At 39.1% G+C, this 13,102-nt stretch overlaps 1 protein-coding gene across 1 annotated transcript in view; it reads right to left on the bottom strand.

Annotated features, from left to right (window-relative positions):
- LOC136875920 (jouberin) overlaps positions 1-13,102 on the bottom strand; it is a 114,388-nt gene that overhangs the window by 57,933 nt on the left and 43,353 nt on the right. The window contains exons 6-7 of the mRNA XM_067149570.2: positions 11,827-12,021; positions 1,916-2,071 (exon numbers count right to left, since the gene is read on the bottom strand). Coding sequence (XP_067005671.2) covers positions 1,916-2,071; positions 11,827-12,021 — 351 coding nt within the window. The remainder of the gene's footprint in view (positions 1-1,915; positions 2,072-11,826; positions 12,022-13,102) is intronic.

The raw sequence follows: 13,102 nt of genomic DNA, 5'->3' as shown, positions 1-13,102 counted from the left end.
ATAAATGGTATAATGCACAACATGTAAGGCACAAACAAAATTTGTGAGCTCTTGAAAACATGAAAAAGAGGAACGAATCTCAATTACTGTTAAAAACCATCAAGTAACAAGTCTTCTTCCTTTTATAAAGAATTATTTAAAGTGTTTGTAAGTGCAAGTAATCCATTAGGAAAGCTAAGCAATCCTAAATCAAGTAATTTCCTTGAATGCCACACAGGTCATACTAATCCAGGCAAATCAACATTGCGTAAAAATTACCAAATACATGAATGTGTGAATGGAAGAAATTATGTGTATCAATTGACGAGACTACAGATTCCGAGGGACGTTATGTAAGGGATGCAGTGATAGAGACTAGAAACTAACAGTAACATACAAACTTTTCTTCCAACCTCAGAGGTTTTGGAGGTGGTTAACCACACCCAGATATGCAAACTGTTTGATAAATCCATGTGCTTAACATGGCCACGTGGAATACAACATGAGAACGTGCTCCTTTTCGTAAAAGATACGCCTTAATATAAAGGTGGCAAAATTTATCACATCCATTTACAGTAAGATGGTGCAGGTTATTTGTTTGGCCCATACTTTTCATAGAATCGCAGAAGAGGTCAGATAAAAATTTTCAGAAGTAGATACACTCGTTTCTACAGTAGAGGAAATATTTTTCAAAGCACCATTCCAAACTATTTCAAAGACAAGGCCCCTGATGTAGCTTTGCCCCCCCCACCGCACCAGTTTTAACATGCTGGGGTAGTTGGTTGAATGCATACATATATCACTGTGACAATTTTCAAACAGTGAGAGAAGTAGTGATTAGGTTTGATAGGACAGATGCTAAAGCAATTGGAAGTGCAAAGGACCTGTTTTCTGATCCTCAAATAGGAAGTAAAACTGCTCGCATAAAATCCAATTTTTTTCATTTTTGTCAGAAACCTTTACCTGCCTAGAAGAAAGTGGCATGGCACTGGACAAGTCAAGAGAGTTAGTCAGGAATGATGATCATATACAAAATGTAAAAAGTGAGATTGGGGACACCGTCAGACAGAAAATAAAATTTGTATTGGATCAAAATAAAGGATATCAAACTGTGTGTCAAAGATCCAGTATTTTGTCAGAAGAAGACTTCAGAACATATTTTTAACAGATAAAGTGTTTTTCAAATATGCTCCCATTATATCAGTGGAAGTAGAGAGAAATTTCAAAACTTAGTCTAACCATGTATTCATTATTTGCCTATGTCAATTATTATGAAATAAAATAATAATTATTACAAGGTCATTTAAAAAAATGGAGGTCATTTTAAAAGCATATTTGGGCCAATACTTATAAAGGTCATTTTTTAAAATTTGTATATCATCAACATCTGGCCTCTATTTATCACTACCAAGCTTGATAGCTGTGCAGTCACGTAAGTGCGGCCAGTATCCAGTATTCGGGAGATAGTAGGTTCGAACCCCACTGTCGGCAGCCCTGAAGATGGTCTTCCGTGGTTTCCCATTTTCACACCAGGCAAATGCTGGGGCTGGACCTTAATTAAGGCCACGGCTACTTCCTTCCCACTCCTAGCCCTTTTCTGTCCCATCATTGCCACTTGTAAAAAAAAAAAAAAAAAAAAACACCTTCTCCTCTTGCTCTCGTATACCTAGCTTACAGCTATGCAACTGTCAGTATTTCTTTTCTGTCCTTCATAACTATTTGTGTATTGGTTTGATCCCCTTTCATTCTATAATTGAAAATCATGTCAAGGATGATTGCTAGCAGAACTTGAACACATCTACTGTAACTCACAAGTCTGTAGACATTACCTCAGAGACTAATGTTTAAATTATCCCAATGATCCTAATTGGTGTTGATTTTCCAATATGATTATTAAATATAATACTGCAGTTTTCAGCATTTAAAAACAACTTACTTGCAGACATTTAGTCTTCCTCTTTGTCACATCCCAGACACACGCCGTGCAGTCAGCAGATGCAGATACTAACAATGTGTCACAGCTGGACCAGTGTAGGTCATATACCAGCCCCTGATGTGTTTCGAACCAAACGTATGCTGCACCATCAGGGATCTGCAAACAATAATTGTTATAAAGCACTCAATGTATGCTTCATGTAATGGTGGGGAGAAATTACCAACACTAAATAGCTAAGAGTTTAAAGAAAATGATAGATATTGAATGTTCCTAAATTTTCAATCTAAGCTGACACTGAAATGACACGAGATATTATCACTGAGGAATAATAATACAATCAGATCTCAACTATTTTGATTATCCATGATTAACTATTGTACATATAAATGTTTGAAACTTCTGTAAGTTAACTTTTCATAAACTTCAAACTGCATTTGATGTCAATAATATTCAGTAAAATCTTCCAGGTAGACAATCAACTGCAATAACATTACTGTAACTAGCCACTAAACTAACCTAGGTTTTAAGGTTGTTTACGGTTATGTGATACAATACTGTGGCAGGTTATGAGGGTTCTTAAAACTAAAATTGCTACTGAAAGAGGAGGTGTGTTTTACTATACACTAAATTGATTAAACTACTATTTAACAATACTTACACGTTTACGCACATTTGAGTTTTCTACTCACACACTGGAACACACAGCCCTCTGGTGTAGTGAACTCTCACCTACCATAAGGCCTCTGCCCATTCCTAGAGCAGTTCACTTCACAACTAACAAGCTTCACAGAACCCTACGTGTCTGACGTATTCATCATCATCATGAATTCCTTCCAGCGAGCTGGGAAGGATGTTTAAGAACGATGTGCCTCCATTTATTATGGTCCTGGTATGCTTCTTTTTTCTCTAGGACATCCCATATTTCTCCTCTCTTCTGTAGGTCTTCTCTTATCTGATCTAACCATCTTTTTCTCGGGCGTCCACTTGGTCTTCATCCCGGAACGATCTTTTCAAAATATTTCCTTGGTGTTCGAGACACCTGCGTCTGCTTAATGTGTCCTAGCCACTTCAGCCTTGCAACAATCAGCCCTTCTTCCATGGTCAGGCTGACCTGCAGGTCTCTTCGTATCTGATCATTCCTAACTCTGTCCTTCCTTGTTTTCTGTACAGCTGATCAAAGGAACTTCATTTCAACAGCTTGCAGTTGACTTACTTCTCTTATGCATGACACAACTCTCCAGACTATATGTCATGATGGGCAGAAGATAAGTCTTAAACAGGGTCTGCTTAGCCCTCTGAGGAACTCCCTTGTCCCATACTATATTCCGTACTTGATGGAAGAAGTTGGATCCTTTTTGCACCCTGTTCAACACTTCATTCTTGGCACTTCCGTCATTTGATATTGTACTCCCCAGATATTTAAAGGTATTCACACATTCAATCTTCTCTCCCTCGAGGGTGAGGTTACAACGTATATTTGTTCTGCTAACTTTCATTACCACTGTTTTGATCTTGTTCACAGTTAACTTATATTCTTTAACCTTGATGTTCCAAAGATCCAGTCTCCTCTGAATATCTCTCTCAGTTTCTCCCCAAATGGCAACATTAGCAGCAGAAACAAATGCAATAAGATCTTCCTTATCTATTTCTTTGAGTTACTTTATAATAGTATCCATGAGTGAAATGAAGAGCAATGGGGAAAGAGAACTCCCTTGTTGGACACCTCTTCTTGTTTTAAACCACTGAGATCTTCTATATCCTACGTGCAAACTACTTTCATAACTATCATACGACATATGAACTTTTTTAAATTAGTGTTTCTGGGATGTTATGTTTTTCTAAACATTCCCATATTTTTACTCTCTTCACGCTGTCATATGCTTTTTCCAATTCCAGAAACACTATTATCAAGTCCTTCCCTTTTTCTCAAAATTTTTCCATTAGCTGCCTGAGTGAAAAAATTAGGTCTGTGGTTCCTCTATTTCTCCTAAATCCATGTTGCTCCTCTTCAAATTGATCTTCCACTATTTCCCTCAGTCTCTGTTCTATAATCTCCATTATTTTAAGGCAATGTGACAAAATTGGTGCACTTCCTTCTACTTCTGTTTTTTAAACAATAGTATTATAATTCCTTTTTTTCCAGTCATCTGGCAACTTGTTCTCTTTCCATATTGTACCGGGCGGTACACCTCCACGACGCAAATTTAAATATTGCGCCTGTCGAAACTCCTCTACAGGAGAACGCCTGAACTTTAACAACTATATTAATCCGATGGTTTCTGGAAAGATGTCACCACAGTAAATTTGGTAATTTTGCAGTGTCTGAACGGTGTCTATTTCGACTTGTGTTTGTTTCCTCTGGATCAAGAAGTTTGGACGTTCCCTAACAGATGTCTCTACAAAAACTATAATATCGCACTCTGGTGTAAAGGAATGTACCTTCCTGAAGAAATTTTGTATTCACAAGTTTTGTCTTAACTAAATTTTGTTCTGTCAGTTGTAGGTTGGCAATATAATCCTTTCTTTCCGCCTGTTTTGAATGTAGCCAATCAGGAATTTCTGTAATTAATTTTCCACCAATACGGTCTTTCGTCTTCGTCTGGTGTATTAGTTTTTGCTGTTATCCAATAAAATTTTGTGGGCGGGTTGTAATCATTCATGAAACATCTCGAATTTTCCGCGAGGGTATATAAACTGCTGATTTTCTGGTCTCCTCGCCACTTCAGTAACATCTCTCCTTGTGTGATTATGTAGCAGGGGGCGGGAAGCGCCTCTTTCTTCGGGCAGCAGTTCATCCATAAGGTAATGGCCATTTAATAACTTCATTCCTCGCTAGCTCAGCAGTTTAACCCTCGGGGCAGGTTCGAATCTTTTCGCATGTAACCTATCTTTAAAATGTAATAGACACTTGATAAAAACTTCGTCTCTTTAACTATAAATTGGGATAGAGAGTGCTAAACCCTCTCAAGCTCCCACTCCTATTGTTTTGAGGTGACTTTGTTTTCACAACCGTTTCCTCCTTTCTTAATGTAATAATGTCCTCTTATTCAAGTCACCTCTTTAGTATGGGATTAGCCCTTGTGTATGCGGCCTAGTGCCAAGTAGGTTTTAAAAGTGTATTAGGAGTGCAAGTTACGCCTCCAGTCAAGTTGTTATTTTGGGCCATGTAATTAACCTGCTTCTTTACTGAATAGGCCCAGTAGGTTGGGTATTTATTAATTTATTACCCCTGTTCTTGGTATGCCTTGAGGGCAGTTTGAAGTATAGTTTGTTGTGGCCTTTGATGGGCTTGAACCTTGAGAGCGGGTTTGCTCTTTCTTAAATTTGGTTTCTGTGTGCCTCGAGGAGGCTTAATATGGTAATCAGGAGCCAGTGCTCCTTGGCATGATTGGGGTTTTCTGCCCCTTTGTTTGAACTTGGTATATAGGCAAAGTTGGGCTTATAGCTCAAGGTTCGTGAGTGTCGGGCTCGAAGCCCAAATTTTGTGATGAACTACAATTGTACTTTCTTAATTTGTTGATCTGCTACTTGGTACCTGTTATATTCTGTTATTTATTTATCTTGAAAAGAAAATATAACCTTTGTTAAAGTTTTAAATTAACTTTAATTTCGTAAGTTGAGACCTATTCCACCCAGTGCCTTCTTTCACCTCTGCCGTTCCACAGATACCTCGGAACACATATAACTCCCAGTATTCGATGTAGCCACTGTATTCCAGGGATTCTAGTTTCCTCGATCATGGCTGCTGTTAGTTCATCTGTTCCTGCTGACTTTCCACTTTTCATTTTCTTCAGGGCATTCTCTGTCTCTTTCCAGGTAATTGGAGGTTGCTCTTTCTGTAATTCATTAAGGGGACCCGGAATGGAGATATAGCGCCAAAAAATCAAATTTTGTTTTTTAAATCTAAAATTAACTTTGGAATCTCTGCTTTCAAATGACATATAAATCATTCTTGTATGATACGTGAAAGTTTTTTATTTTTCAAACAACTCATGCATGAAAAGTTGTCAGCTGGTAGCAATCATGGCCGATGGAGTTATCTCTAAGGTTCTCTAAGGTTTCAGTGTGTGGTCTGTGAGAGTATTTTAACTTCTGTAGAGGTATTTTAAACTCAGGAAAGTAATTTTAACCTCAGTGGTTGGCAAACCTGGTGAATGCTTGCCTCTATTCCCGCCAAATTGTCATCTTTGACTGTTGTTCAGTGTGTGTAACGTATATTGTTCTAACATTATTTTTGAAGATCAGTATGCCTAGAGGTGAGAAAAGAGTTTTTAAGAAGCAGGTGTGTTGACAGAAGAAATCTAAAATAACTAGTAGTGTAAATGAAGATGCGGTAAAACCTGCGTTACAACCACAAGTTCAGGAGCCAGTGTTTTCTAACCTCACTAACATACCTAGTGCTAATGATACAGTCCTAAAAGCTGGTGCAAGTATAACAGTGCTTTGTTAACTGGAAAAAAGTATAACCATCCACACACTCTACCTCCTGCTGTGATGGAAATAATAAAGCCAGTTTTTAGGGACGTAGCACACCCCGATCTCCTGAAAAAATGTCTGCACGGCCGAACACAAAATCCAAACCAGAGTGTAAACAATGTTGTCTGGAGTCTGATTCCCAAGACAGTGTTTGTGGGTAGTCACACCCTACACTTCGGAGTATTTGATGCAGTAGCAGCATTCAATGACGGGAATGTAACAAGATGCAAGGTTTTGGAAAACCTGGAATTGGGTGTCGGGAGTCAAACTGTTGATACCATGCTACGATGTGACAAGGAAAGACTCCGAAATGCTAACCGAAAGTTCCAGGAATTAACCAAAGAAGCCAGAAAAAGACATAGAGCTGCAAAAAGAAAACGTCTGGACCAGTTTGAAGAGGAAGAAGATGATCCAAGTTATGGGGCAGGCTTATTTTGACTTTCCAACTTTGGACACTGTTTTTTCGGGAGTTTACTTATTTTTGACTGCCCCGTACATGACCCGGTGTTATGAAACATTAAGTTTGGTCATAGGGGATCATTTAATGCACGTACAGTGCTGGGCACATAAGATCAGCTTGGTTGGCAGTAGTTGGGTCGCAGTGATGACATATCTAAATCATGTGGTTGCCATGATAAAGTCTGCATTTTTAAACACAAGAAAGTGAAAATATAATTATTTACAATTCTTACCATCAAAGTATGGTGCTTCAAAGGAAGCAAAGCTTTTTCCTGCAACTGTCATAACCCGATGGAATAGCTGGTTTCAGGCTGTCTTCTATTTGAGTGCTTACTTTACTGATGTTATTACATTTTTTAAGATGTCTGACATGAAAGACATCAACAACTGTGGTATTAAGTACCTGACTGATCTGAGTGACCGAGAAGTGAATAGGCTTTGCTCCCACATGGTTTTTGTCACAGATCATGCAGCTAGATTGGTTGACCTCCTTACTGAACTTAAAGGGTCTCTGTATCCTACCTCTCATCTACTTTACCCCAAACTGCATAACCTTGACGCCAGTTTTACCTTAATTTGTGAGGGAAATTTTTCTGTGGCAACTAATGATGTTTTGATTAAGCTCACTCCTCTACAGCAGGCTGCATGTAGAGACACATTTGTCAAAGCTGCTCATTCTTCACAGTGCAAGCTAGCCACACTGAAAGCTAAAGACCCCAACCATAAGCATTTTGTGTCAATTTCTCAAGCTTTGTATCCAAAAAATATAGTTTTGAATAACAATGATAAATTAGATGAGCTTGAGAAATTGTTTGGAGTAACAGATCTCTCACAAAACGATATCTGGTCTGGTTACTGTTCTCTGAAACATGCAATTCAAACCCAGATGAAAGAAAGTGAAAAATGTGATGTCATGCTTGCATTAACTGCAGTTCAGACAGAGTTCAGCATATTTGCTAAATACTGTCTTGAGTTGTTGTGGACCCCAACGAACAATGTAGATAGCGAGCACGTGTTGTCTCATTACAACACAGTGGTCACAGACAGACGGTGCAATTTGAAAAATAGCAATGCCGAAGTACTGACAATGCTATCGTTTGAACAATGAATTTGTATTGTGTGTGAACCAAGGACAATAATTGCACTTCATAAACTTGGAATCATTAAAATTAATAATACCATGCGATTATTTTAACTTTGTAAATAAATGCTAATTTTGGAAAAAAAAAAATAGATGCTAATTTTGAAACAAATAGATGCTAATTTTTCAGGTCCCTACAAATTAATGTTCACCTTAATCTTTCCCACTTGGAAAGAAAAAATTATATTTATTACACCCGAGGCACAATTTCAATTATGCATGCTTCAGTAGCTAGGCAAGGTTCACATCTTAAACATATAAAAATTGCATACGTCTGCCATAGGTAGTGTTTGGAAAAAGGTACATCAAACATTGCCAATTTAGCATTGTAAGGATAAGGCATTCCGGGTCCCCTTAAAGACTTTGGTAACTTGTTATTGATCACACTCCCCATTCAATAATTTTTCAAAATAACTCTCCTCTGATTCCTACAATGTCTCCGATAATGATCCCGTCCTCTGTTTCAATAGCTTTAATTTTTTCCCTCTTCTTTCACTACTCTTTTTACCTGAAGTTTCTGATTCCTGTATTCCTGTTCCAGTCTTCCTATTCTTTTCATTGTCCTTTGGTACCATTCCCTGAGCCTGATTATGTTTCTCAACATCTTTGTTTTCCTTAGCCATGTTTCTTTCTTCAATTGTACTGTATGCTTTACTCTATCATTCCACCAACTTATTTCTTTCTCCTTGACTTTACCTTTTGTTTTACCACATACCTCTATAGCACAATTAATTATTGTTGTTCTAAATGTATTCCACTCTTTATCAACACTACCTGTCTCATATTTTGGCAATTTAGTTGCTATCAAATTCTGAAAATCCTTCTTGATTCCATTTTTCAGTTTCCATTCTTTAATCATTGGCAATCTCCTTACTGCAGGTGCAGCTGTAAGTATGCAAGTTAGATCCACTACTAGAAGTCTGTGGTTGCTATCCAAGCTTTCACTTGGGATAACTTTCGTATCTCTCACTTTTTCTCCAATTAATTTATCAGTTATCACATAATCAATAACTGTCTTTCATTTCCCATCCCAGCTATATGTGGTACTCTTATGGCTATCCCGTTTTGTGAAGAATGTATTTTTTATTAAAACTTTGTTCTTACAAACAAATTTAGAATATGTTCGCCATCTACATTTCTTGTTCCATATCCAAAAGGGCCCCACACATACCCAGATCTATTGGCTCCAACTTGGGCATTTTTTTCCAATTATCATAACACTGTCTTCTTGTATGTGATCTTCAAAATCATCCAGGAACTCTGTTTTCTCATCATCACTACATCATCACTGACGTACCGTATTTTCTCGCATAATTAACGCCCTTGCATAATTTGTGCATCCCAATATTTTTGGGTGCAAAGTGGAGAAAAATAAATGTTCACAAATTTGACGAGCCCAATTCTTTGAACGTCCATCACACAGCTCCATATGCGTTTAGAAATAAAAGATCTGAACTATTCAGGTAACAGCAGACTTCCCATTGCGAAACCGGGCATTCCAAATACTTGGCAACGTGCTGTTATCAGCCGGAAGGAAATACCACTGCACTAGTTCAGTGAGTGAATCAATGCAGAAGTGACTAGTGACGCTCTATTCCAGTCTGGTACAAACATATTTTATGAGTGTTTCGGGAACCGGACATGCATTTTCTTTGATCCCAAAGTTGTTTTTTAGTCCAAAGTAAGCAAGAATTCAAGTAATACTGCATCACATAAACTCGTGGTGATCAGTTACGCCAAAACATACAGGCATAGGGCAGCGGGCCGCAACTATTCAGTGTCCAAATGCAACGTGCAATACCGCGGTAACAGAGAAGTGCACTTCAAGCGACCAACAAGTCTTGCAAAGCATTTCATGAACCAAAAGACGGCAAGTTTCCAAAAGTAGAGGAATATCTGCTTAAATATATGATTTCGTTACACAATGTTGGATATGCCGTTTCTCATGAATGCTGTATTTTAAAGGACAAGAAATAGCTGCTGCACGTGGAATCAGTATCTTGGATTTGAAGGTTAACCGAGGCGGGATGATTACTTTTATGCTATTTGCTTTACGTCGCAGCAACACAGATAGGTCATAGGTCTTATGGCGATGATGGGATAGGGAAGGCCTAGGAATGGGAAGGAAGCAGCCGTGGCCTCAATTAAGGTACAGCTCCAGCTTTGCCTGGTGTGAAAATGGGAAACCACGGAAAACCATATTCAGGGCTGCCGACAGTGGGATTCGAACCCACTATCTCCCAGATGCAAGCTCACAGCTGTGTGACTCTAAACTGCACGGCCAACTCGCCCGGTGATTACTTTTATGAAAAAAAAAATGGCCTTTCTCTCGGAAGAACAACTTTCGGCCAAAACTGCCAAAAGATTTCAACGAAAAAGTAATAGCCTTCTATCGCTTTGTCATTGAGAAGTGTAAAGTGAAGGAATATTTGATCTCCCAAATAGGAACTGCAGGTCAGACGCCATTCAGTTTCCATATGCCACAAAGTCAAACAATCGATAAGAAGGGGACATCGAGTGTTATCATATGCACTACCGGAAGCGAAAAACAGCAATGTACTGCAATGCTTGCTGTAACAGGTGATGGCAGAAAGCTTGTACCTTACGTTGTTCTAAAACTAAAAACTATGCCTGAAGTAAAATTTTCGTGAGGGATCCAAGTTCGTATAAAAAATAATAATTAAAAAAGGGGAGGGGGGTGGATGGATGGACACGTCACTCGTACGAGATTAGATACGAATGGTTTGGGGTCCCTCCTTCGATGCCCGGCGCTTCTTGTGTTGGACAGTTTTCTTTATATGCTGGTATGTCATTATTATGCACTTACATGAATGGTACTTGTATGAGTTCATGTTTATATCAGTCCAGGTCGTATTGCCAGCTCGTAACAGGAAAAATATTTTCCAGTATCGATACTTAAAATCCACATGTCCAACTTTCCTCACGTCGGAATTTTACGTCAAATGACAGTAACAGAAGATTAGTTGAACCAACTGTGTGTATATTGTAATTGATGTACCGTTTAAATATAAATGAATTATAAATATTTTTTTAAATATCTGAATTCCTTGAATAATTTACGCATCCAAAGTTTCGCCTGTAGTTTTAGTAAAAAAAGTGTGTTAATTATGGGAGAAAATATGTTATTCACTCCTTGCTAAAATGAATCATCACAGACTCACAACCGCCTCGTAACTGCCTGTATTCATTTGCGACTGACTCTGCACTCCACAGCCGACATCTTTATATAGGCCTGTGGAAGATTCTGGGTGCCTCCTCTATTGTTAATTAGCTCCCAGCTCAATTGGAGGAGCTTTGTAATCGCTATCCTCACTAATTCTCTGGTGGTATTGTTTGGCTTGCTGCTGACCTCACACACACTGTAATCGCTGCACTGACATTTGTCATTTTGCCAGTGGCCCCCCCCACTCTTTGCCTTCATTGTCAAAATACTTTTCACTGAGCAACTCTTCTTCTATAATTAATTTTTAGTTCTCTGAGGTATGGTATATAAAATTCTGTGGTACAACAGCCCATTGTGGCCTTGGCCTGCCAAAGAAACTGCTGCTCGGCCAGATAGCCTCCAGATAGTGGGGTTCCACGTGGTTAGGATGATGATATCCTCAGCTGTATTGCTCAGCTTTCATGGCTAAGTCTGGTGCATCTCATATCAGACAGATCATCTCAGCTTGTCTCACGAGGTTGAGCGACCCACACATTCCAGCTCTCAGTCTAAAATTAAAATACCTGGACTGGCCAAGAATCAAACCTGGGGCTTCCAAGTAAGAGGCAAGTATGCTAACCCTACACCATCAGCATCATCATTAGTACTTACTGTGTAAATGACTATAGGGTAATCCTGTTTCTTCACCATAGAGCAAGCCAGAAGGTACCCAGAATGGCTAAACCTCACTCCCATGCAACCTCTTGATGGGGTACGCAATGAGAGTAACAGTTGATTCGGTATCTTGCATGACTGTGCTGGCAGACGAGACCACGAGACAGGGGTTATTGATGGGAAAGCTGTGGCCTGCAAATAAACATACATTAATAATAGTTATTTACATTACAAGGGCTGAAAGTGAGGTTTTAAATGTGTGTTGAGATTCAACTGGAATTCTGAAATGAATTTCTAAAACAATTTCATCCTTTAATTACTTTATTGGTATTTAAATAATATCAATGATATTGAGATCCACCCACGAACACAGGCTAGCCAGAAAAATTCACTTAACAACGCCTCCACATACTGGAGGTGTGCACAGATTGATAGCGTCTGCTATTCAACCATGTACGGAAAAATGATATAAGGCAGCAGGTGAGTACTGTAGCGAATGACTGTGCTGGCAGATGTGAGAAGGGAGACTTCAATAGTGTGGTCATGTAATTCATGCTCCACCAGCCACTGACATCAGTACTGCTCACAACCAAGAATTGCTGGATTGACACAGTTAATGCAGGTATGAAATCTATCATCGCCCTTCATTCTGAGGATGTCCGTGACTGTGGTAAGTGGCATTCCAAGAATAGAGTAGCAGACCCTATATTGAAGCAGGACAATGTTGAAGAAAAAGTAGAAGAAGAGAAGAAGAGTGCTAGCGACTTTACGTTGCACCGACACAGATAGGTCTTATGGCGACGATGGGATAGGAAAGGCCTAGGAGTGGGAAGGAAGCGGCTGTGGTCTTTATTAAGGTACAGCCCCAGCATTTGCCTGGTGTAAAAACGGGAAACCATGGAAAACCATCTTCAGGGCTGCCGACAGTGGGATGCGAACCCAGAAGAGAAGATTATGATGAACACATTATGCTCAATTCAGAACCCACCATTCAAACAGTCAATGTCATCCACAAAAAAATGGATATAATTCAAGAACCAGTCGATAGATAGTACTGAAAATCCACAGCCTGTTTCCCGTCATTTGATATGGTCAGGAATGGAATGAATGAAGCCTCTATCTAGCGGCGAGGATAGGAGTTGTGCCGGCTGCCGAAGCCTGTCGCACTCCTCTGTAGCTATGATTAATGACTGACAGATGAAATGAAATGATATTGGAGAGTGTTGCTGGAATGAAAGATGACATGGAAAACTGGAGTACCCGGAGATAAACC

The sequence above is a fragment of the Anabrus simplex genome, chromosome 1, assembly GCF_040414725.1.
Source record: "Anabrus simplex isolate iqAnaSimp1 chromosome 1, ASM4041472v1, whole genome shotgun sequence".
Taxonomy (NCBI): domain Eukaryota; kingdom Metazoa; phylum Arthropoda; class Insecta; order Orthoptera; family Tettigoniidae; genus Anabrus; species Anabrus simplex.
This window is presented reverse-complemented; position numbering and strand designations above follow the sequence as displayed.